Source organism: Apteryx mantelli, chromosome 21 (assembly GCF_036417845.1).
Source record: "Apteryx mantelli isolate bAptMan1 chromosome 21, bAptMan1.hap1, whole genome shotgun sequence".
Classification (NCBI taxonomy): domain Eukaryota; kingdom Metazoa; phylum Chordata; class Aves; order Apterygiformes; family Apterygidae; genus Apteryx; species Apteryx mantelli.
The window spans coordinates 2,528,629-2,555,054 of NC_089998.1; the positions used below are offsets into that span (position 1 = coordinate 2,528,629).

Genomic DNA, 26,426 nt, shown 5'->3' on the forward strand with positions numbered 1-26,426 from the left:
ATTCTCCTCCAGGACTCTGAAACCATCCCACAGATCTGGACCCAACGTGGCTGCTCCCCACCTAATTCTATGAGTTGGCTTAAAAAGTCCGCAGTCCTCTTACCTGTTGTATTGGCGCAGCCTTTTGAGAGACAGGGCAACACCAGCGTCTGGAGAGGAGCCTTGGCCATGCCCTCGGGGGCTGGCCCCGCGGCCACGGGCCGGGCTGAAGCGCCCTGGCCCCTCGCGCCGGGCAGCAGCCCCGCAGTTCTGGGCCGCAAACAGCTCCCCCAGGCCGCGTTCCTGCAGGACCACACCTGGGGCCAACACACTGCCACGACCTCCCAGCTGAAGCCAGGGGAGAAGCTCTTCAAAAATGTGTCACTGTCACTCATTATTTCTTTAGCCAGAAGATCGCCCCCTCACAGGCCTGCTAAGTCTGTAATTCTCTGGCAGTTGCACAGGCAGGAATCCCTCCTGGAACCAAAGCACATGACTTCCCTTCACTATTTTCTCTGATTTTGCCCCTTTTATCAGCCAAGCTGGAATGAAACTTTAAACCCCTGCTCAAATCCCTTTAGCTGCTATCTGGGTAACTCCATCACCTTTATCTGCCTGGGTCTCTCCCAGGGTGCGTTTCAATTCCAAGCCACAGCTCAGGCTGACACAAGGTGCTGATTCTCAATTAGCAGATGCTGACCTTGGCTTTGCTTGATTCTCTTTCCTGTCACTTTCCCAACATACTAATTATCTCAGGAACACTGAGTTTTATAGCTCCTCTTGGCCAAGCGCTTGCCTTTTTTTTTTTCCTCGTCAGTGGAGGACCTGGCTGGGAGCTGCTGTGCCGCCGGCTGCAGGCAGTACTGCCTTGGCCTCTCCCCACAGCTCAGGGAACAACGCCAGGGCAGGACACGGGTGAAGGACTACAAGTTTTGACACAGAAACAAACTGAGAGCCAGCCATGCTGAGCTGCTGAAACCTGGGGACAAGTTTTTTGCCATTTTTTCATCATGTTCACCATTTTGATGATTTTAGCTAATCTACAGAACTTATCAGAATTTAAAATGAGGCAAATATCCAGTAGTGTGTGACCCAACATGAAGCCAGAAGAGATCCCTCTCCAGCCTCTGCTGTGGTCCTTCTCCTGTAAAGGACCTCTGTTGGTGAGAAAATAAACACCTTGTCTCCAGAGTCGCCAGCAAAGTTGTTGAAATCGCAAAGAGCTCAGTTACCGTGCCGCATGCAGACTGGGGCGTAACGCGGCAGAATCCGGCCCTGCTACTGACCAGCTCCACAGGAACTGCATGCCAGAGTCAGGGCATCAAACCAGATCTTGCGGCCAGGCTCTCTGAGCTGCTCCAGCAGGTCCACCCCCGGTTTGGGCCGGACAGCCCTGGCAGTCTCAGCAGAGCCTGCCTACAGGAGGCAGCTTGCTGGGCTGGACAAACTGGCCCCGAGAGACACCATAAGGTCAAAACACCCACGGAGAGTGTCCTTGGATGAGCTCCTCTGCAAAGGCCGTTCTCACCCAGCACAGCGGAGGCCCACTAGCTGCTGGTAAGGAGCCGTGTTCATGGGTCAGTTCCCATGACACCCCGCAATTTCAGTCTCAGGGCCATCTTTCAGGTCTTGCCTTCCCTCCACACGAACAAGCCACATCAGCTCTGGATCACGTCTGGTATCTGTGCCTTAAATACGCCAGCAGCCAGCACTTGGAAGACACAAATGGAATGCAAATACTCGCCGAATCCCTCCGGGGGCCTCACTCACCCACATACAAGGCTCTGAATAAAATGCAATAACTAAAGCCAATAAAACTCCCTGTTTCTGAGCAGCAGAGATCAGCAGGGGGTTGTTTTTAGTTAGGGCCCCTGGCAATGTAAGAAAATAAGATGCTTTATTTCATTACATCAGAGTTGAGAGGGGAAGGAAAAGGTCTACAACAAAAATTAAGGGCAGTAGCAGCGTTCTTCAGGCTTGTTCCTATGTTTGTTTTAAGGATATTTGCTTGAGAGTGGACACAGCTGAACCTGTGCGACTGCAGTCACTGCACATATGCTAATAAAGAAGAACAATTCATAAATAAATAAATCCAGGGCATGACAGCACAAGGCAGCACTGGTTTCCAGCACTTTTTCAAATAAACCAAGCATTAGCTCACTGCAGCTCGCCCTATCCCAGAGCAGCTCCTGCAAGTCCTTCCAAAATCACACCTGGCGTTGAACTTTCTGGGGCTGTTCCTCCGCCCCAGGCCCTTACCGGACAGTCGGTGCCAGCCTCTCTGCCAGCGCCGGGAGGGCAGGCGCGTTCCTCAGCACAACCTCATGGCCAAAACTCACCACGGCAAGTATTTCCCGTGCTGCAGCCTCCCGCTTGTGCGGGCCGCCTGCGTTAGCCTGCAGCGCATCGCCCCCGTCCTCCTCCGCAGCTCCTCCGAACCTCCTCCTCCGCTGCTCCGGCAGCTCGCAGCCGAGCATCACCCCTCCACCCCAACGCACGCCCTCCCCACACATGGCGGTCTGCGGCGCCAGCCCAACACCACCCTCGTGCCGGGGTTTGTTCCATGTGCCTCACTAACCCGCAAAAATCTCTACCCTGATTTATCTGTAGCGTAGCCTAAAAAGATTTCCTTTCCCCCCCCCGTGCCTTCATCCGGTGACTCTCAGACGCGGCTTCCCCTGCCTCACTTGTGTGCGTTCTCCTTCCTTTCTCACACAACAACCAACCAACATCTTTCTATGGGGTGGGAAACACATTCTAACCCCTGCCTCGTCCCTCACTTACGAGGCAATTCAGGATGGCTGACTAAACACGCCGCCTTACGGCGGGACTGCTTGGCTTTGCCGGGGGCAATCGCCCGGACCTCGGCTGAGGAAGACGGAAGGGGGGGGAGAGCTCTCGGCGATGCTCCCGCGGGGAGCGCGGTGCGGTGCTGCGGTGCTCTGCGCTGGTCCCCGGCGGGCCGTGGTCTGCGGCTGTCTCTCCCGTGCCAGGCGGCACCGAGCTCCTGGGCGCAGGCACTGGCACCGCCAAGGCCCCCTCGCAGCCCCAGCCGCCCCACGGCCGGCCTGAATTCAGAAAGGCTCATTGAAAAGTGAAGTTCACTTAGTAAAAAAAAAACAACACCTGCCCAAGAAAACAGTCCTTCCCGGCAGATGTCAATAGGGCTGAGAAAGCAGATTAATTGGTAAGCTCAAACACACACGCGCGCGCGCGCACACACACACACACACACACACACACACAAAATGGGAAGAAAAAGTTTCTTCACAAGGGGCAAAGCAGGAGCAGAGACGACAGCTAATTCAGTTACACGTTCAGTAACTCTGACTCTCCTTGTCTCCAGCAGTTTTCTACAGCGCAACAGGCATCCTCAAGCCCGGAGCAGCCCACGAGTCTGATGAGAATCACAAGTGCCGGGCGTCCTGCCCGCTCTGCTCTGCGGTGCCGGGTGTGCTCGCCTTCGGACACCTCGTCATCCCCATCAGACGAGCTGCCAACGTCAAGCTTTACTAAAGCCCTGTCAGTGCTGCACAAGGGCAGTGCCAAGGACCCCCCACCCCCCCCACCCGCTGAGGGTCCATGCAGCTGGGGGCTTTGCCCGCCCACCGGCTCTCAGGCCCGGCTGCGTTAAAGACAGCCGGCCACGCGTGCTCGGCTCCTCGGCCGTACCTCGTCTCTGCAGCAGCCGAGTTCAGGGGCAGGAAGAACAAACCTGCTGCGCTGCGCGCGATGGAGCCCAGGCAAGAGCAGGAGCACCTCCTAGGCACAAGAAGCCCTTCTAGACACATAAGAAACAAGCAACACAAGTCTTGCAAGATGTATAACATCCAGCCCTTCCACACCCAGGAAGGATTTTATAACTTGCCAGGCTGGGGAAGGTCCCCCAGCCACTGTCTTGCAGGGCACGTTCACAGCTCGACACACGAGAGGTGTAACAGTCATCGGCGCTGATGAGATCTGCGGCTCTGCTCCGATAACATACTCCCCTTCTGTGCTGGAGTTTATTGGTCCCAATATCACAACTGACTGATGGGCAGATTGACTTGGAAATAACATTCTCCACATCACAAGCCTGATTAATAGGATTGACTTAACTTTAAGAGGATTGAAATGATAAAGGTAATAAGATTACTGCTTATTTCAAAGACTAGCCCGGAGTCCAGCAGGGCCCTTTATGCAGAGGTGAAAAGACATTATCAAGAGTTGATAGGGCTGCAGATTACAGGTGGACGAGTGTCAGGAAACACATATATGTCAGTGTTTTAGCAGTAAGGAACTTGCAGGTGCTGAGGTACATGGGGGGAGCGCAGCAGGGCACGCGACTGGGGTCCTCGACAGCAGGTGTGAAACCCGGGGATCCCGACCGCTAGTCCTTGGCTTTTAACCACCACACAGCTCCTCTCACATCAGCGCTGGGCATTTTTCTGCCGGGAAACACCAATGACATTGCGTCCTTGGAGCACGGGGAGCTCATCCTCTGACCACTTCTGGCTTTTTCTAAATCTCCTTGGGCAAAGGAGGCGAAGGGGCAATGAGAGGGTTAATGCAAGGGATCTACAGCAATGACCTTGTCTATGGCAATAAGAAAACCTAACTGAGGAATATAACATTAATACACTGAACGACCACTAAACGCACAGGAGCCTCCAGAGTGGAGCGTTACGGAAACAGTCCCCTCTAGCAGGCAGCAGCGCCCCACGAATACAAAGCAGCGAGCAGAGGGCGACGGTTCGCACGCGCGTGCCTTTGAAGTGCCTGCTCTCATAACGCACAACACCTGCGAAAGGAAGAGCACTTATCTCCGAAGCTGCCACTCACCAGCCTTTTCTTTCCTCCCAACCAACACAACTATTATCTTGGGGAAGGGGGGGAGAAGGGACGTTTTCTGCTCATAAAACTGATTAGAAACATAATTAGCTCAACTATAGCTGCTATAAAATATTATCAGAGAGATAAAGTCTTTGTGGGGGAAATGATATGGCTGCTGCCAGGCCTGTATATGGCTGAACGCATGCAGCATCCTTGCTTTTTTGTGTTCACAGCCTCTCCAGTGCAGATAAGCAAGGGGTGCTTTCCAAAGCAAACAACCAAGCCCAAGTGATGCTGTGCCTTCCCAACCCGCATTCCTGCCCTCGCAGCCTCCGTCCTCTAATCCCAACAACCTCCCGGGCTGTTCCACTGCTTTCCAGGACTGCTCTCGGGGCTGGACGGTCGCTTGCTGGCACCCTGCACAGTGTGTCCAGGTCCTGCACTCCTCCTACCAGATCTAAACTGGCACTGCCAAGGGAGCTGTGACCAAATTCCCCGCCTGGCCGAGGAGGGGGGAGAACAGCCCCACGTTGCAGGGTCTCCTCCGCCAGCCGCTGAGGAGGAGAAAGCAGGGAGCTTCCAGCAAGCTCGCATGGGGGGAAGCAAATACATCTGCTTGGGGGAAGCAAATCCTTGCAGCATAAACAAACAGGGCCACATGTTTATCCTTCATTCCATTCACAACACCATAAATATTTATTTCAAGTAAGCAGCTGGTTAGTTAGAGCTTTGCCAGATGCTGGTTTTGATCTACCAACGGTTTGGACAAGGAAGTTTTCATATACTTACAGTTGAGCTCCAAAAGTTGAAAGATAGCCCAGAAACAAAACTAGACAGGGGAAATACTCTGAAAGCATCAAAAGTCACAACCAGTCTAGCTTTGGGAAGGACACAGCCTGCATATCCAGAACCACATCACACAGGCCACATCAAGCCATGCTAATGGGGAGGGTCAGCATTCCCAGGAACACCAAGCATGGTAACAAATGCTTTTAATCATTACTTTGAGCCTTTAGTCTGCGGACTGCAAAACCCATCGCAATGGTTATGCACCTCTCCACACCCTCAGAGGTAACGTGTCATCAGGGCTCTTGATGGGAAGATGGAAGCCCATAACAAATCATCGACGGGCGCTGGGCGCCCATGTCTCTGCTCCGCCACAGGACTGTGCCCCCTCGTCTCAGCGCCACAGTGCCAGTTTCAGTCTCTGCTTTCCCTGAACAGAAACAGCAAACAACCGCCTGCCCTGGAGGTCTGCGAGCCTTTCCAGTGGGCTGGGGAGCTCCCTAAACCCGCCTGCACTTTCAGCTTAACCAAAATGCTTCTTCCCTTTCCCTCCACCTGTCCGCCTTGGCGACCGGTCAGGGCTTCCAGGCACGTCCTCCCTCCCCACGCGCAACACGGGGCTGTGCTGACTCCGATGCTGAAGGCCCGGCAGCTTCCGGGGGCTGCTGCGGTGTCGCGGCACACCTCCCCGACACCGGCGCCCCAGCAGCGCCACGACAAGCACCGACCCGCGCTGCGACTCGCCCTTGGCCCTTCCCAGCGGAGAAGCGCCAGCGCTCGGTCGAAGGAGAAGATCCCTTCGCAGTCCCAGCCTGGGCCATGAGATTCATTAGTTTAAATCACTGACATTCCCATTACAGTTTGGGCTGATTTATCACTAATTGCTCCCTCCTGCCTCTTCTACCCAACCAGCCGGAGAACAGTACAGCTCACGCTTCCGGAGTTGCTGCTCCGTTCTTTCTTCCCGGGACTAACTCTGAGCCGCGCTCTCTCGTACTGTTGGCAAGTCCGGATTTTGCCGCTGATCCCAAAGCGCAGACCCACCGGCCGCAGCTCTGCCTGGGCTGCTCAGTTAGACGCTTCACACGGACACTGTCCAAGGGAAAAGCACTGCTGCCAGCGCCGGGCCCGACCCGCTGCGAGCTGCCAGCTCGTGCGCCGTGGCGCAGAGCCCCCGCGGCTCCCCGTGCGAGGCCCTGTGCTCCAACAGCAAAGCGAACGGATGCTGCAGCCCCTCCAAACGTCCCAGCTGCCCTGCTTCTCCTCTTAGCCCCGGGGTCACACTCGCCTTCTACCTGGCTCAGCACAGGGCTTTAACTGAACTTGTCTATCGGCGTATGTTGCTTGACACCAGTTCACCCGACGTAGTTCTTAGGTAAGATCTTTTCCTTGGCGTTTTCTATGTATAACATTAACTCACTTAATCATGCGTTGCATCCTGTGCTTGTGGCACCGGTATAAACGTGTCTCTTGCCTTCGCTGCAGATAACAGTGGCCACGTCCATACGATGTGGCAGCTCAGGGCTGACCAGCAGGCCCAAACACCTGCCCATCGGTCGCGCTCAGCCTCTACTCGGACGTGAACCCGCTGGCCCTGGCAGGGCACCTGGATGCAGGGAAGGCCCTTCCTGCCTGCAGGCAGCGCAGACTCGGCTGCCTCAAGGCTGAACTCCAGCCCAGCTTGCCCGTACCCTCGAACCTGTCTGCTGATGAACCTGTAAATCAGCTAAGTCCCCATGAATAACCAGCGCTTCCCTGCTCCAAACTGTCCAAGACTGAGCCCCACAGCTTCTCCCTGCCTCTGCAGCGAGTCCCACCGCTGGCAGCAGCTGGGGCAGGCAAGATGCTGCCTGATGCTGCACAAGAAGAGAGCGAGTGAGGCTGTGCCAGAGTCAGGGATGGAGCTGGAAACACCCCAGAAGGCCTGAGCCGGGGTCAAGAGAGAACAGAGAAGCAGTGATGGGCACTGCCTGGGCAGCTCTCATCCCCCCTGCCGCCCACAGCAGCTGTACGTGCTCCTCCTCTCTGGGCAGGACCAAGCGGGGCAGTGCCGCTGGATCTCACGACCTTCAGAGAACGCCCGGTTGGCCGGAGACAGCTGATTACTGCGAAGGGGAGAGCGCAACGTCCGCTCAGGGAGAACCGCCCTTCTGCAGCCCGTGAGGCTGCGCGGGGGCGACTGCCCCCCAAGGGCGGCCTGGAGCGGCCGGCAGCCACTCTGTGGGATCGGCACCACGTGGTGCCTCTTCCGGACACGAGAACTGCAGTGCGGCCCTCGATGGACACATGTACCCAATCGTTCATGCTTCATTAAGGGGTTACACCGTATTTACAGCAAATCAGTACAGGAAAACAGAGCCTGAAACAGTGCAAGAGCAATTAGCTGCTAACGAGTCTTCATAATCTACCGGACACTTGTTTCTCACTCCAACTGTAATTGCTAGTTTAGCATCAGCTATTGCAGCCAAGAACCACAAAAACCCCTTTATCAGGGAGATGGATTAAGGGTTGTTGATTGCCACGTCTGCGCTCTTCAGCTAGCAGAGGGCAAGGGAAAGGGAAGAGGACTCTGGGGAGGTCACTGGGAAGGCTCCTGGTAAGGCCTAAGCACGGGAAACCCACCTCCCCGGCCGGGAAGGCTTCGGAGGGTCACAGGAGAACAGAGGCCCTGGTGGAGGGTGCACACCAGCCCCGCTGGGCTCCTGCACACACCAGCACCACAGGAACAGCGTATGAACCACTGCCGGACTGAGCTGCAGTCCTCATCCAAAGCTTGGGACCAGCCCCACGCTCAGCCTCAAACCTAACCCAGCACCATGCCGGCTTCCTCGGCGCCATCCCTGCCCTCTGTGCTCTCAAGCCCACTGAGCGCTTCCTGTTCCTCCTGCGCTTTGAAGACCATCTCAAAAGCCACTGTGTCCTACTCAAGGCCGCAGTGCATTTACCTGCCCGCAGTGTGCCACCTCTGCACCAGCAGGCATGTCTGCTGCTGGCTATGCTTGGGCTGAAGGAATTGTGTCCTCGGCATCAAAGCTGGGTAGTTCAGCCAGACCTGCATGCACACGCATGTCTACACACACACAGCCACGTTATGTACAAACAAAAGAAAAATGGATCAAACCGTTTCCCCTGCAGGGTGGTAAGGAAGAAAAACAAAGAGACCGTTTCTGTTGTTTCTATTAAATTCTAGGATGGTGCTCGGAGGCCCTGTTGACAGGGGCCAAACAGGTTATACCCAGAGAGAAGGAGCACAGACAACGTGGCAATCAGACTTTTCTAAATTTGAGTTATCTTCTTCCTGCCCCAGATTTTAGCAGAATGGTGGTCTCCATCTCTGCCTGTTCTGGGGACTTGTTCTAGGACCTCTGCAGCTTCCTACTCCCACTGGAAACAGATATGAGAGTTGCAGAAACCCGCAAAGTACTAAAATAAGAGCATTTGCTGCTGGCGTGTTCAGAGACACCATATTGCTAAATAGTGACAAGGTTCCAGGAACAGGCAGAGGAGCGCAAGGAAGCGTTGGCGTGAGGCTGCGAGCAGGGCAGCGCCCTTGCCCGCGTGGCGGCGCGCAGCACTGGGGGGCAGCCCCAGCACCGGCCGCGCTGCCCGGAGGGGCTCGGCAACAGCAGTTTGCCCTTCTGCCATTCCTGTTCTCCTTCACCGCGGCTGTGGGAGCTGTCACCAGGCCACCTTCAGTCTGTGTCAATACCGCGGGGCAAGTGCAGATCCCAATGCCAGGGACAACCTCACGCCAGCTCCCGAGAACCAGACGGGCTCAGCGCAGAGCGAGCGTGGACTTGTCCCCTCCAGTCCCGCTCCTCCGAGCAGGCCACGGAGGTCAGCCAGAGGGGACTGTGGAGAACGGGGACCGCGACACGTGGCCCAAGCTCTGCAGAACCAGCAAGGGCTGGGCAGCAGCCGTGCCGCCAGCTCCTGCACAGCCCGACAAGAGCCCGCGCTCCGTGTTCATGCCTCTGGGGAAGACGGGAGCAGTGTGCTGGCTCGCCATGCCCCTCCGGCCTCCCCGTGCAGACCGGGCGTGAGCTTGCCGTTCGCCTGTGGCTGCGTCTTCTCGCCATGTCTCACTGCTCAGCCCCGGAAGAGCTGTTCTGAGCGGTGCTGGGGTGCACCCACGTCACACGAGCAGGGGTGAGCGGGTGTTTCCCTCTCCCATTCACTGTTCTTTTTACCTTATTGCTGTTTTTTTCTTTCTCTGCTTGTCCACCTCTTCTACAAAGGATGTGTCACCCTGTTCCCATGCTCCAATAATTCCTGTTGCTCTGACACTCTCTAAGCCCTGTGCTAATGCTGATGGCAGATGACAGCCAGGGAAAGCAGAAGCTTCACTTTAGGGGGAAATTTATCAAGTCTGTTTACTGTTTGCTGTGTCCCCTGTGTAGAGCGTCTGGGATCTCAGCACTGATGCAAACACATGTCTAGAAACATACTTGCTCCCTCCCGAGCCTCTCCAGTCCTGGCGAGAAGAGCAAGAAGGGAGGAGCAGTGACAACAGCTCTCCGACACGCACGCACATGATTCACTGTGACAGAGATCAGGGTGACACTTAAAGCCTTTTGCACTGGAACCATGTTAGTCATGGAGAGGATTTTTTATGATATTTTTATTCCAGCAAGAGCCCTGGTGCTAGCGCAGTCACAGAGGCAGCAGAGGGCAGGGAAGCTCACTGGGTGCAGGGAGGAGCAGCACCAGCAGAAGGCAGGGCTGTGCCAGCAAACCAGTGCACGCGCCGACGACTGGGCTAAAGCCACCGGCGCAAGAAGCGAGGAAGGGACGACCTAAGACGTTCTCCGCTATATAAGCACAACAGTATTATTTCACATGCAGTGAACTGTGAGCCACTTCTGGTCCCTCTGAAAGCAACAAGGCCAAGGGGACGAGGACTGTCCTGACGGTGTGATACTCCTTCCTGTGATCAGGACGGCTTTAACTGAGCCATTTTCACCACCTCTGGGATAGCAGGCCCATGGTCTCACAATCCGCTCAGTGAGCTTCTCCTGCCTTGGACTAGATAAGGAGGCTGTGTCACTTCTCTGTATGACAGATGGTAATTAAATCTAATCCATGAATCCAGCCATGACTGCAGGCAGGAGTGGAAGCTGCAAAGGTGAGGAGCCTACGTCTCCTCTGCGCTGCAAAAGCTTTGGAGATCTTGCTCCTCCCAGCTCCTGATTGCAGAGTTCAGGGAAACATGAACACAGAAAAACTATGATGCTTTAACTCCTTCAGTTCTGACACTGGCGCTGTGGCTGCCAATGCCCGTCACAGCTGTGCTCGTGTCAGCGGGTGACATGCAGCAAGAAGGAGTTTTGCTCTGTGGCAACAGGCTCACGCTGCTCCGTCTCCCCGGGGGTCAGCCGAGCGCTCGGGGTCGCCTGTCCTCTCCAGCAAACGGCTTTACCAGCTCTGCCCATCCTGCCCTCATTCGCACCAAGCACAACCAGAAGTAAATCCCAGACTCTCTGCCTCTTCCTGGCTTGCTTTTCTCCCCAGACCTGGCTGGGATTCCCAGTCAGGAAGGAAGTTCAGAGTGGCCCAAAAGACTGAACTTTTAGCACCTGCAAGTCGGCCTGTATCAGTTCCCCATCCCCAGCACGGCCTGGGAGCATCCCACAGGCTCCAGGCTTTCCCGCACTGCTGTCCCCACCGTATCTCCCTTCCAAAAGGGAAAGGACAGACCCCAAAGACTCGGCGCTAATTCACACACACACACACACCTGCTTGAAGGCAGACTTTGCTCTGAAATCCCCAAGGCAGAGTTACTTCATCGTGGCTCCCCCAGCCCTGGGACGCACAACGCAGTCCCGCAGCGCTAGGGAGGCACCGAACGGACAACACTGCACGGTCTGGTACGAACACGCAGCACATACAGCCTGCGTGGCTGGAACCAACGCTGCTTACATTTCATCCCTGAAAACAGCCTTCTTGCGTATTTTTACATTTGTGCCTGTTTACGAAATAAATCCGGCCCCTTAGCCTCCAAAAGTAGAGAAAAATAACTATGTTGGTATCTTCCTGGTCCCACCAACCTCTTTTCTAATTAAGCAATTCGCACTGCATATGCTACCAACTTGTTCATAGTAAAAAGGAAAATTACAGTGTATTAATGACGGCAAGGCTTGAAACCAAACCAAAGTCGAACCAATGTGCTGATTTCCAACAATCTAAAACGTTATGCACAGGAGTTTGCTCGCGATCGTCTCTAACGGGAGCAAACGGATGACAAAAGGGTCTTACCTTGGCCTTGCCTGTGCTCTGCAGGATGTGAACCAGCGCAGACGCCATCTCCTCTTTGTTCTTCACGCTCAGCGAGGGCTCCAGCACCGAGCACAGCACCATGTAATTGTTAGTGATGTACTCGGCAAACTCTTTGTACATCTCCATGGGAAGAATGCTCATACTCTGGTAGCGCGATTTGATGCGGATCATGGGCCCTGGGGATTTGCCCTTACTGGGGTTGGGACTGACCACAGGGTACCACTTCTCTACAAACTGCCGGCCCGTGACAGAGCCAACGGGGATGTTCACTTGTCCAATGAAGTTGGTCTTGTCTTTCTTCTTCTTCTTGTCAGTCTCTTTGTATAAGTGCACCGTAATGTTTTTGAGAGATGGGAGGTTATTAAATTCAAAGTGCTCCCCCCAAAAGACATTATCAGTTTTCAATTTACAGGTAGTTCGTGCATAAAGAACGTCATCCAGGCATAATTCACACAAATACTTTTTCTTAGCTGGCAGGTCCTTCGCTTCAATAATCCATAACTTTAACATATTCTCTACCCTTCTGCTGTTGTCCTAGAAAAAAAAGATGCGATAAAAAAAAGGTCAAGAGGAAAAAAACAAATCCATGAACAACAAAACTGGAGATAAGAATTAATTATTTCGGATGTGCTAAATGAGCAGAGGCTTAATTATATTTTATTTTAAGGAAATACTGACTCTCAGGAATTTGCATAATAACACTACTTATGCTAATTTTCCAAATATCACCGTGCTCTCCATGTCTGCTGGTGCCAATTAATATAAGGAACAAGAAAGATAAATCCCCTCCAAATTATAAATGTACTATTTCCAACTCACTGCCAAGAGGGCCTCAAAAGAAACAGGAAAGAGCCTTACCTATGAATGTCTTTTGCAAAACAAAAGCTATGTTACAGGTGTCATTGCCCTCCCCCTCTTTTTTTTAGTATTGCTGCTTTACAGCAGCACCGGAGTACGTTTTCTTTGCTGTAGCGGAGCAACAATAAAGGCATCCTAATGTACCCCCAAGGACCGCCTCATCCATGGCTGGAATGCAACCACCTCTGGCATGGAAAGAAGCATTTGCAAAACCTCTCAAGATTTTAGGACTAAAGACCAGAGTATCCAACTAAAACATCAAGAGGAATTATGGGAAACAGAGTGAGTCACACAGGAGAATCATTAAAATTCAGAATTAGAAATTTGGCCTCGATATCGTTTTGACAACAATGCAGTGAACGATACTGTGGCTCTTTAAAGACTCCCCAATGACAATGACCTCATCCTGGAGGAACATCCAGGGGCATTTGCTGCAGGAGTGACTTAAAAGATAAAGCACTCGCAGCTGAATCACTCCTACGGATTCTGCAGCAACCTGTTTTGTTTGGAAGTCCATAACTGAAATAGCAACCAGGGTTTATTCTGTCTGCTTCGCTTAGGAGTCTGGACAGGAACATTTTTGCTGGAAATCCACAATGGGGTACTGTAGGTCCAGGAAGTACACGCAGGAAATTATACAAGAACAGTGAATTCCTGACAGAAATATCAAGTCAGACACTGAGAGTTTGTTGTCTAAGAAGTCAAACAAAGATGGAAAGTTAGCCATCAGCTAAGAGCATGTTTCAAGATCAGGGCATATTTCCACATGAATTTTCACTGAACATGGCATCTCAAAGCCATACTGATATGCCCATCGCTCCCCTACAGCCCAGGAACTCTCACAGTAAATAAGGCGGCCTGATCACCCAGACCTTACAATGCTCCTTCAGATCGCTACTACCAGGGCTGCTGTACTCTTGATGCAAAGCAGTGGATCCAGCAGCTGAGTTCCACATGCAGAAACGCATTCTTAGAGGTAGAAGTCCACCTCTCCGGTCTGTTGTTCCCTTTCTGATATAAAAGAAATCTGTTATACCAACATTTGGCACTGAACTAGGAACAATACACTCAGACACGGAGGGCTCCTTTAGCAATTTGCCAGGCCTGGATCTAGCTTGTGTGCACAGTTATGTATCTCTGATGCCAGGAATAAATTCACAGGATCCCATCATCTGCATTTTCCCTGATCAGCAGAAAATGACTTGTTCATTGAGCTCATCAGCTGTGAAATCCTGCAGTGATTAGCCCTGATCAATCTTTGTTAGCTAACTCCAATGCAGAGAGGAAGAAGCAGCTGTAGACTTTATTTTAGGATGCACTTAGCCTTAGTGGACCATAAAACCACATACTGGGCGTCCCTGTGTTCTAGTGAAGAGAGGGATTTGTTTCTGTCGATCCCAGAGGGCGTGATTTTGCCGACTCAACCGGCCAGAGAAGCAAAAGCTACGTTCCAAAATCAGATTCCACTGCAGTTTTGGAGAACTCACTGTGATGTTGCATCTGAGTTTCTCCAACTCTGAAACAGACATTGCAAATAACACCAGAGTCAGGAAAGGTGTTATGTGAACTCTTTAGATCATGCAGTCTTGTAACTTTGCTGGCAGTTACCAGCCATCTGTCCCAGAGCTTCTGGGAAGTGGAAAATCCTACGTAAGTGGCAAGTATCATTAGTAACAGAGCAAGACTGAAGATTCTTGAGGTCTGATCATTTCTCAGCAACAGCTGAAAGCAGCATGTGCTGCAAAAAGAGGGGAAGAAATAATTAGCACTTTCCTGTAAATATAAGTGTGGAAGAAAAGCTGACCCACAATTACACTTACTCACTAAAATGACAATACGTCCCCTGCTGCTACTATGCACTGGGCTTTAAAATGTAATAACAAGGAACTGAACTATAACAGAGGCGATTCCTCAAAGCCACTACCTTATTTGGGTGCACGGCACGCCGCAAGTTTTCCATCCATTTATCTCGCTCCGCTGCAGAACGACATGAGAAGCACTTACTTCCTGATGAAGTCGTCACCTACAGGGAAAGGAACAGGATTATATCTTGACCAGCACATTGCAGACTGTGTTTTGGGGGAGTGGGGGAGAGTAGGGAAAAGCACTGGTGGATTCCCCCCCTCCAATTAAACAGCTTTACCCAAGCATGAAGCAACAACACCTAAGGCTAATGGAAAAAGAGAGCAACTCTGCATGTCGCAGAATTAATCACGGAAGCAAATCCCAATTACTTCCTCTCTTCCACACCAGAAGACGCTAGATATTGGGCCCTATGCATGGGATGCTTTAAATCACCAAGGACCACAAAAGAGAGTGCAAATCCTTAGGTGAACTAAAGATAAACTGTAACCACTTGGCATTCCTCTAGATTTGGCACAAAGATTGCGACTGTAACAGCCCATCCCTCATCTTGAGTAGAACATCAGACCCTGGTTAACCTTGCTTCACACCTTCCCCTTTCCTATCCTGCTGCTTCTGAAGACCACACTGGGAAGAACATGGGGCTGGGTATGCAACATACTCCTGGCAGCAGGAAGAGTGGCAACTCACAGCCCGTTTAGTGGCGTTACTGAGCTCACAGCACCCGCTCCGCGGCCACAGACAACCAAGCTTGGATTCCTGAACCTGGAGATGTTAGGTGGAAGTGCCACTGTGTCCTCCTCTCACCTCTCACACTTCAGCACCACTCCAAGGAGTCTTTCTGTAGTATGTATGTGACCCCAGCTCTGGGGGAGTCCATCTCAGCAGCCACTGCCAGGCAGGCACAGGGTGAGCAGCGTCTCCCAGGACTCAGCACAAGTCAGTGGCCACCAAACATTTCCTCCTATCCATCACACCAGTCTTCCTCGGCGTCGGCTACTGAGCCAAGGTCTGAAAGGCCAACAAAGCTCTAAGGCCCTGTCCAGCCATGACTCTCAATTAGAAGAGGCCTCTCACGTACATATATTCCTCAAGCAACTATCTCCTTCAGGCCATGCTGGCAAGCTGATGGACCATGACTGCAGTATTACAAACTCTGTACTACTCATAAAAGCCTCCTTCAGCTGCTCTGACCTTCTTGGTATTCACTGCACCTGGCAATGTCCTGTAATATTCTTTACGTACCTCACTGCTTGCAGGCCAAACAGCCCTGGCTGGTACTTTAACTAACTGCCCTCCAAGTTTCCTTTCCTCCAGTCCCAAGCTGCAGAACTACTGGCGCGTTCTTTATCATCTCCCAGTGTTTGTTTTTACACACTGCACACTGGGTTATCTGCTTCTGGGAGACACAATCTCCTCTAATTTCATACGTCTCCCAGAAGCCTAACCTGTTCTTAACGCAGAGCTGGCACTCGCTAACATTTGTCATTAGCTAACCTCAAAGATGAACTGAACACATCCCTTCCTTTGAACGCAGGCATTTTCCAACCAGGACAAAATGACAAGAGGCCCATCCTGTCTTTACACAGCAAATGCAAGAAACCTTCCAACACTTGATATTCCAGTTCTCTCCTTCAGGCTCAGTGCAGACACTCTTCCCTGTCCTTACACGCTTTCGTTCTCTAATTTGTAAAACTAAAAATTTTTCTAGGCCCAAGTTATCTTCTATTTCTAAGAACAGAAGACTCCGTATTGACAGACACAGTTGTATAATCTTTTCAGCATCCTTTCACGCTTCAGTGCATTTCTAGGTTCTTCAAAGTTTTCCCACTACAAATCTGGTCTGCTTCATCTCCTATTTGCTGCTGCAGACACTAATGTCAACCTATATCCTTGAACCCTCAAAAATGAACTTCCGGTAGCACAAGAGATGTTGCAAGACTGATCGTGTCCATCATGTGTGATCCCTATGCCTTGCTCTGCCAGAGGCTACGGCATTTTTGCATCTTGATCCTTTTCTCAGCAGAGTTTCTGCAACAGCATTCAAGATGAGCACAGCCACACACCTGAATGGTAATGACACCTAAGGACAGACAATGCATAGCTGCATTACTTTAACGTGGGGCTGTAATGTCTAACACCGAGTTACAAATACAAAGATCACAGAAGCACCAATTAGCAACGGTTTTTAAGAACAGAACTTACAGTGAAGTATCATGGAAGATACATAGCAAACATGCATCGCTCCAGATTGCTCAGTAATTGCTAAATCAACGTCATCTTCTAGGGCTTCAAAACCGCTCAGACAAGAACCTAAAAATTCAGAACTTGAGCCTTGTCTTATTTGGCCCATCTAATTCAATTGTGGAAGACTCATAATCATCTATGTTCAAGTCCAAAGCACAGAAGTCCTGAACTCTACTGATACAGCCGTAGCCACACTATGCTGCAGCAGTTATGGCTCGGCTTCTGTGCCCCAGAGTGGAAAAAAACCTCCCACTGAAATTCAAATCAAGGTCCACAAAATCAAGTTCCCACTGACTGCTAGAAATCGGTCAATAAAGGTGGAACAGGTCAAACACACCTTTCAGTGAGCTATGCCATGAGTCTCTTTCCGCAAAGGCCATTTTTCTTCTCTTTTGTTTTGATAGGAGTTTGGTATACAAATGCATTTGAATGTTGCTCTCAGATTAGGGAATTAGGTAGGAAACTTAGAAGCCCTTCTACAGAACGGAATTACAGCTTTTTTGATTGTTATTAAAAGAAGTTCTCTTTAAAAGAAGTTGTTCTTTGTGGCACATGTTGATCCTACTGATCTCAATAGGATTCATATCCAAATAAATAAGAACGAGATTTAGTCATCCATTAGCTCTGTTAATTAAATGTCACTGCTTTTACCAGCTATCTGTTAAGTTGAATATCTAATATACTTTATTGCTACATATAAGTAAATACATTGGCATTGACTTACCATGGTAAAATTTATAATTCAATTCCAAATCAATTACCCATTAACTAGTTATTCAAAACCTTAAAAACTGTAACGGCCATACTTAGGTGAGAGAAGGGGAAATTCCTCATGTGTCAGATTGGAAGCTCTCTTGATCTGATGGGAGTTGAAAGTCATAGCTACCATGTGTATTGAACAAGGTGATTTCCCCATATCCGCAACAGTATCTTGGCTTTGACCTCTGACCTAAACATCGTATGTATTAATGATCTTCATGAGATATTAATTAGCTCAATAAAGAGAACATTCTGGTCTCATCAAGTTTTTGGATATGCTAAAATATTGTTAATGTACAGGATAAACTCAATTAAAAAAATGCATTAATTTCTAAATTGTTACTTATTCACACTCACTATCCACAGTCCTCAGATGGGTGATTCCTTAAATCAGAGTAGTAGTTTGTCATTTTTTAAAATTTCTTAGAAATAGCATGGGCTGCTCAAACTATGTTCCAAGGAATCTCAGTGGTGTAACGACGAAAGGTGGTACCTTAGTTAATGAAGCTGTTTCACTCAAAGTCTTCAAAAGATTTTATGAGCAAAAATTAAGTCTCAGGCTGATAAATATTACCATATCCAAGCTGCAGAAGGGCAAACCAAAGGATGGAGGGAGTGCCTGGGCCAGCCCTGCAGACCCTGTGACGGCCGGCCAGGGAGCCTGCGAGGCTGCGCAAGCAACGGCAGATGTTTACACAGCTGGACTAAACCTACCCACTAAATTCTCCCTCGCTCAGGCAAGGCCAGGACGAGGCTACAAGGTTTTAGCTTTATTTTCTTTGTCCTGTTCCACATTCTCCTGGCTATGTCCTGCAATGGCCCGGACACGAGCTGTGCAACAGGGCAAGACTTTGGTCTGCCAAGACAGTGACAGAATCCCTCAATCCTCACTCCCATTCCTGGTCCTAGTCACTAGGACCTCACAAATAGCAGAGCCAGCAACAGGCTCTAGGAGTCTGGACTCCCAGGCTCTTTTACTAGACTAAGCCGCCTATTGTATATTTAGCATACGCAGCACATGCAGTGACACCAGATAACTGTGCTGACTGGGAGGTCTTTCTCATAGGGAGAAAAAAGATGACATTAAATAATGTTTTTGAAAATACCAATGAAGAAAACGAATAAATACTGATTGCCAAGTACTCAGCGAGTCAGAAAAGGCAAGTTTCTTAGAACTAAATAAGCAGAAAAAGCCGAACGCAGCATTTAAAAAAGCAGTGCATTACCACTGTCCAGGCAGCTGTGCTCTCCTCACCCCTGGCAGAGCCCTGCTGAGGGGGAACAGAGCTAAGCGGCCGCTACAGCGTGCCTTGCCGCAGGGCAGCCGCACGAACGGAGAGAAACGATTGCACCGCACCCTTGCCTAGCCAGCTGCCTCTCAACAAACCACTCGGTTTTTTCCACTGCAGATGGCTCTGGCACCTCTCGCTTTCTGCTCTGTTTGGCTGTGCTGCCAGTTCTCCTCTGACCCTCCCCTCTCCAGTGTGACTCCATCTGCAGGCACATCAAATCCCACGGTCTTGTTCTTTCAAACCGCGTGGCTGCTGCTGCAGCTTGGCGTTTGAGGGACTGTGCCATGCCGTACCTTGCATCGCATGTGCTGGGCAGGTTGGACTGCAGTCAGCTTCTGGAAAACCTGCCTCGTACAGCTGCTAATGAGAGACCTCAAAGAAGAGCATGCTGAGCCATCCAGGCCAAGCGAGCCCAGACATCCCAGAAGAGAACTAAGAGACACCAGCCAGCTGGTGAAGAAAGTAACTTCCTAGGCACCGTCCACTCCCCAACCGCAACACTGCAAGGAGGAGATAATTCAGAACAGCGTAAGGTTGGCATTGCCCAACAACAGCAACGCTTCACTTCTCAACTTGAGCTTGCAAAATTGGCTGCTCCTCACTGATGTCTCCAGAGAACAGATCTACAATAGCTTCACAGGGACGGTGCAGCATTATCAACCCACTGCACCTTCATACTCCACGCTGCAGGCAATGTCTTGGTTCCCCTAGTCTCCAGGACTCTGGTAGGCCCTCCTCACTTGACAATTTTCTAGTCAGGGTTTGTTCTCCAGGACATCAATTTGCGTTTCTCACTTTTCAGTGTTCTCACACGCAGCAGTGTCACGGCTCTCGATTACCAGCTTGTTTTTCTTTCAGCCTTCTGCAGACTTGACCAAAGCTTTCAGAGCTCTAAGCCACAGGAATCACCATAGTTTTTTACTCTCTTTGCTTCCACTAAAAAGGGGCAACAGCCTTTGCCAAGTCTTCCCTGTACTTTCAGATAAAGCAATACTGTAGGATTTAGGATCACAGGCCATAGATGGGACCCTCAGGATATAGGGGTGATTTGAGATGTATTACAGATCCACCTTTCTAGTAATTTAAAACATTCTCCAAAGCAAAATAACTACAGGCAACATTCAAGTACTGAGAGCAGAAGATGCATGGACAGTTTTGTTACTCAGTCTGCACTACTGCTTGACACGTAGCACCATATGATGAAGTTCTCTGGGCCAATGCATGCAAGAGCCCGGGGGAAGTCAGCAATAACTAAAAACTGCCCAGCCTGCCTGCCAGCACACACTGCTGCTCTGTCCTGGGCCCAAGACACCACCTATGCTCATCTCTCCTGCCCTGTACTGTCCAACGGCAACGCTAATCCTTTGCCTCTGTCAGTTAGGCATAAATGCACAGTGAATTGTGGACACTGCCTACTACCCATTAGGGATTCAGAAAGATCTGCAAACTCATTTCACTTCTGACCTAAATCAGTATCTGAAACAGGCTCTCCAGAGACACAAGACCAATGCATTAACACAATATGCCATTTAGCTCTCACCTAAGTCCTTCCCTCTGGAGCTTGCTGATGAGTAACCATCAGTTACAAATCAATGTCCCTTTTGTTTTCTGGCATTCTTCCTTTCCTCTGCAGGATTTGCAGGACAGCAATTAACATGATCTTTTTTCTGTATGACTCTTCTTTATCCAGCTCGCTTAAAAATAAAATTTTCTTTCTCCTTAGAAATGCATGACTTGTGTAATTCCCTTTCAGTCAACTTTCTGCAAGTACTGTTCACATCTCTTCCTCTGCTCTTGTGTGCTGAACAGAATTGGTAAACAACTCTTATATTATGGATGTCACATCTATTTTCCATCTAGCTTCATTTTATCTTTCTTGAGTGGAATGTAATAGAGGCCATATAATTTACAAAACGGTTCTCCTCCTGACCTGCCGCACTCGCTCAATTCTATAGAGAATGAACAGCACTGGAAAATTTATAGCTCTACCCACTTCAGAGTTTATGTTTGGAGCTATTTTTTTGTAAGAATGTTTCTGTGTCACCTGTTTAAATTTTAAGAAATGGTTTTTTTAATTCATTTCTTTCAAAATGCACTGATTTCAGTAATGAAAAAATCTTAATCTCTCCTGTCTGACTGTTCATTAACCCTGACAAGGTTGTCTCCATCTAGCACTGCCCATCCAAAAAATGTCTGCATTCCCATTAACCTCCTTACAGCACGATCCAAGATCCAACCACAGACATACACCTTATCTGCTCTTCTATCTCCAAGTATAAACAGGTTACCTGCTCTTCACAGAAACACAAATATCGACCACCTTATTACTGTAAGAAAACCATTTCCCAATTCTATCTTTATCTATCCACTGCCACGAGCAATATTTTGTCTTCCATGATGTAGGATAATGCAATGTAGTATCAGGTAGGAATTGTTTATCTAACTGTACAGTTTTTGTGTACCACTGCTTCCTGCTAGTAAAGACCTCATCACATGCCATAATAGATGATATCCACGTAGAAGAAATTTAAAATATTCACAGATCTTTTATTTACCCAAACAAGTGAAACTTTACTTTTCTAGACAAAGTCCTCAACTCTACTTCCACCGACAACAGCAGGATATCCTTGTGACCATGTATAACGTTGTTGTGAACACAGAACAGAGATTAGCACCTTCTCATATCTGTATGAACACAAACTACTAATTTATGCTCTACTAATACAGCCTTTAGCAGTTCAGCACCTGTGCCAGCAGCAAATCCTTCCACTACAACAGTTACAAGGCAAAAAGCTCAAAGCTCTGATTTGATGGGTATGCTTCTCCTTGTAAAGATGAAGTAATTTTCTCCCTGTGAAACGGTCTCTTTGTGCAGCAGTTCAGACCAGAAACATTTCAGAGCAGCGAGAGTCCAAGATGCGATCCTACACCTTGCTCCCCAACCAGCCATGTTACATGACAGGAACAGCCCCCCCGGATAACCAGAAAGGACCCTTACCTCAAAGCAATAGTCCTGTCCCAGGATGCTACTGTGGACTGGCTTGATGACCACTTCTTCCTCCATACTGAGATCCAGGGCCTCGACAGCACTACTGGGACTGAGCAAAGACTCGTGGGAGCGCGATTCTTTCAGCCTCGGCATTAGATGGGATCTGGAGGAAGAATGCAACAGTATCAGTGGATAGCTTCCTTCCCAGAGAGCTGATTAAATCCATCTGTTAGCAACAACTGCACAATATTCCTGGGAATTTTTTGCCATGAGATAACAGAGGGCCTGAAATAGCAGGGACTGCTAGATAGTCCCATTTATAATTTGGTAAACAGGTTACATTACAGGCTATATTTATAGCAGAAATGTTGTTTTTTTTCCCAAACTCTGACGCAGTCTGGACTACATTAGAGGTTGATACAGCGTCTCTGCGTAGCAGGATACGTCTTTAAATGGATGTAATACCTGCTGCACAAGACTTTTCAAACACCTTGGGAGTACGATCGTATCAGTTAGGCAGGCTGTCCCCAGTACCAACTGATATGCTCGTCAGGACCACAGCAGGGTCTGGAGCGCCCACGTGCCGGTGGTGCTGAGCACAGACTGCCAGCGTAGCATTGGGTTTGCATGGGAATGGGATCCCATTAGCATCAAATTTCATTCACATTACTTTGCAGTACCCAGTCCCAACTGCCAGAAGAAAGTCACCTGAAAATGGGGAGACACTAATGACACATCTTTCTAAACCTCAAGAACCTATGTTCACTCCTTCTGAATCCAGACGAGAGAAAGGCTGCAGCTCACAGGGCAGATGCCACCACCCCTGTATGCCGCACGCCCCCTTCTCCACCACCACAAACGCATTTGTGTCACGGACGCAGCCAGTGTGTGGATTAGCACTCGGTAACTGATGATCTGAGGGCTCATGTGCTCCATCCAGTTGTTATACAGGTGCCCAGGATGGAGACAGTGTGGAAAATAAGGCCATGATAGCCCTATCGACAGATCTAAATGCTCTGGAGTCCCACTGGCAGCACTTAGCAGCAGGGAGCCCACAGACAGCGAAGCACTACTCCATTTTCAGAGACAGCCAATACAATCAATGGTGCTGCAACTCTTAAAGCAAAATCAGAGAGCTCAAGGGGAAAAAAAAAGCTAGGTACTCCCACGGAAAACACAACAAAATCATAAAATGGCAAAGGAAAAAATAATTTGAGAGCAAAAGAAACAGTTGCTTTCTCTCCTGTCTGTACAATGTAGAAGTTCCTACACCAGCCAGTTCACAAAAGCTCTGATTCCAGTAACTCCGACCTTTGAAACCCCTGGCAAGCACTTTTTGGTCTTCCAGCGAGACTATGTGCCTGCCTGTCTGCACAGAGCGTACGCTGCCTGCTTCAAAGGAACGGGAGGACAAAAAGAAGGGGAGGTCGAGCTATTCTCAGCACAGTCTTCTATGAGCGACACAATGATGCTCCCAATATATTCTGCCAGATTGCTCTGTGTGTATCAAGCTTTGTCATTCTCTAGAATAAAGCTAACCAAAACATGGGGAAATGTCAACAGTGCATGCAAAGTTTCCAGCTTCCAGTCATCACATGCCAAGCTGAATCCAGAAAAGAGTCAAAGTAGAGTCTAAGATAAACAGCACCGAAAGATAAGCAGGTGCTTCTCTAGCTTTGCCATTAAGATTCATGCCGTCAATAGGCCCGGAGGTGATAACGGATCAGCCTGCAGCTGGGTTAGCCAGCTAGGAATGCTAAACGGGCAGCCTGAAAAGCTGAAGGCCACTGCTTCACCGCAGCAGCGGCACAGCCCAGCCGGCGCGGGAGCCGCTGCCTAAGGGCTGAAGGACAGCACAGCCTCTGGGGGCGGCTCAGACGTCCCTGGGTCTGCTGAGGTTGGCAGCCAGGATCCACTGTGGTCGTACCTCTTAATGTGTCTACAGAAGAACGGACTAAGACACCGCAGGCTTTTCTTATGGGACAACCAACAGCCTTCAAAAGTCAAAAACCTCGGGTTAATATAGCTTTGTGCTGGACTAGAAGCTGAGGCTTAGAAGCAAAAGGCTCTATATCCCTTTAGCAATTCTCGAAGCCGCCCACTCACCCCATATCTCTATTGTGAATAATTTGATCTTTAGGAACTGAGCACAGTCATTTCCCAGTACTTTGTGGCAATTTAACACTATTTTCAAGGAAAAGGGGCCCATATCCTTTTCCTCTGAATGATACTGTAAATTAACTCTAATATAAGTAGATAGATCAAGTTACCCCTGGATGCCGAGTGCAGTACCGAGAAATATCTAGCAGCTCAAGAACTGACAATACAGACTATTCACCAATCCCTGATAAACCTGGAATCAAGGCATTGGTGGTAAATTTTATTTCCACAATTTACAGATGAAATTAGAAAAGGTAAGTAATCAAGTTGGGGCCTGCATTCTTGTGCGGGCAAATGTAAATGCTGATAACCTAAATCCACAGCTCAGGAACTACACACTATAATGCACACATCCACCTCACCAACCTGGGCTATGTCATGCTGGCAAAAGAATTTTTGGTAAAATTAAAACAAGTCCTTTTTTCATTTAAAATTACTGCAGCTGCAAAGCCACGGGTGGGAATGCTGATGTGCAACACGAAGAATTAACAAGGGGAGATTCTCAGGTCATATTATGTTGTTAACAAATTCAAAAAAATGCATATTTATATCCCTCCACGCTCTGGCACCTCTGGGAATCCTACAGCTAACGGGACTTTTTCTTAGAGATGAGGTTATTTGTCAGATTCTCTCGTAAGCAGGAGCCGCTCCCATGACGTCCTTTACCCCTGCAGGGCTGATCAAATCCAGTCCAAGTCAGTAACAATAAAATTCTTCACTGGACGCTGTGTTATATGGAGTGAGTGCTGTAGGTCTCAAACCAGTCTTAAAAGCCTGGGCATCTGTCTATGTATCAAGAGCTAAATGGGGAGATGTCATTAATTAGAAACTCTTGTTTGAAATCCTAGAGGAAAGGACGGGAACAATCTTTCTGCCAGAGGGAGCCCTGCCAGCCAGAGCAGGCGCGAGCGCGGCTGGTGCAGCGGCTTCCAGGGCAGCCGGCCGGATCCCCCCTCCAGCAAGCACCGGACCAGGCACAGCCCTGACACTGCTGGGCTTCGCCTGTCTAAGCCTGGCCTGGTCCAGAGCGCTGCAGCCAGGAACAAAAGGCTCTGGAGGGCAAGGAGAGGTACTATGTTTCATCAGCCTTCAAAGGGCACGCTATTCCTTCATTTTAATACCCAGTTCAAGAGGAGAAAACATTTCTCATGTCCTTTAGTAACATGACATTTGCAGCAGGAATCCATTTACTGGAAGATGTTTGTAAGTCCCCGTCACAGTTCCCATAAACTTCCTTTTATATTAACAGTAAGAAAAATATCCTGCTAATGCCATAAACCGATTCCCTGACGCAGAGGGTAAGGACACAGCTCTTGCTGAAATGACCACTCAGCCTTCCCCACATTTTGGAAGAGAGAACACGAGTCCACAATATGCATGATACAGATAAAGTGCTAGAAGCAATAACGTCTCCATTTCCAACACACTAAACGATGAAAGACCTAGAGGGCTTGGTCCAAAGACAATTTAATGGGTGAGGTCTGGCAAGTAGAGAACAAAAAAAACAAATCCGCCTGCTGATGAAGAGCTGCAGAAATAATAAGCACTCAACGCGAAGGCTGGACTCGGCTTGAAATGGGGGCATCAGACACCATCAGTGCAGGATTTTCCCCTGGCTGCTGTATCAGAGCGTGCCTCAGCGCTGCTGCGAGAGGACTGGTCTCTATTCCCTCTAGCTCTCGCACAGAGAAGCCAGGCTCTCCTTTTCAAGAGTATTTTTGAATATTTCTATTAGGAGACACCTATCAAACTGACAGCCTAAAAAGAGCATGAGATACAATTGGTTCAGAAGCAGTAATTTCCGTTAATGAGGGAACGGATATTCCTAAACTCTGCCTGCTGCTACGCAGTGCGGGCAGAGAACACCACCCTTGCTGACAGAATCACCTGAGCATCTGTGAACTCCTGCTCTTCCACTGGTCATCCCACAGCCATCGAACATCCTAACAGCCAAAGTCACCTTAAACATCATTTGCTTACTGTATATAAACACTTCCAAGGTTACAGTTATTTCTTTCAAATCCATATCCCTACCATCACTTTTAAAAACGCAGCCTGTGTGGCCATCTAATTCCTCGTTGTAATAACTCGTCGCATTCCAGGTCCCATCTTGGCTTACATGAGCCGATCAAATTCAGTCCCTACACCTTTGTTTTAATATGGTGAGAACATCCAACTGTCCAGAGACATCTCACAGCAGACACCCCTGTTTCCAAACACACTTTCAGTTCCTTTTGCCATGGGACTTATTTTAATCCCTTTCTACATGCCTAAAGTTCAGTTGAAATGAAGGGGGGAAAAAATCTCATAAAACACCACATTAGTTCTGAAGAGAAATAACATTACTGCTACTGGCACTGACCTAGGGTGTCCTACAGAGAGGCAGCCAGTCTCTGGTTATTAAA

General features: G+C 49.4%; 1 protein-coding gene across 1 annotated transcript in view; it reads right to left on the bottom strand.

The window, feature by feature from the left end:
- Window positions 1-26,426, bottom strand: part of DAB2IP (DAB2 interacting protein) — a 232,340-nt gene that overhangs the window by 34,700 nt on the left and 171,214 nt on the right. Inside the window, exons 4-6 of the mRNA XM_067309020.1 lie at window positions 21,871-22,024; window positions 14,636-14,734; window positions 11,833-12,387 (exon numbers count right to left, since the gene is read on the bottom strand). Of these exons, the coding sequence (XP_067165121.1) occupies window positions 11,833-12,387; window positions 14,636-14,734; window positions 21,871-22,024 (808 nt within the window). The remainder of the gene's footprint in view (window positions 1-11,832; window positions 12,388-14,635; window positions 14,735-21,870; window positions 22,025-26,426) is intronic.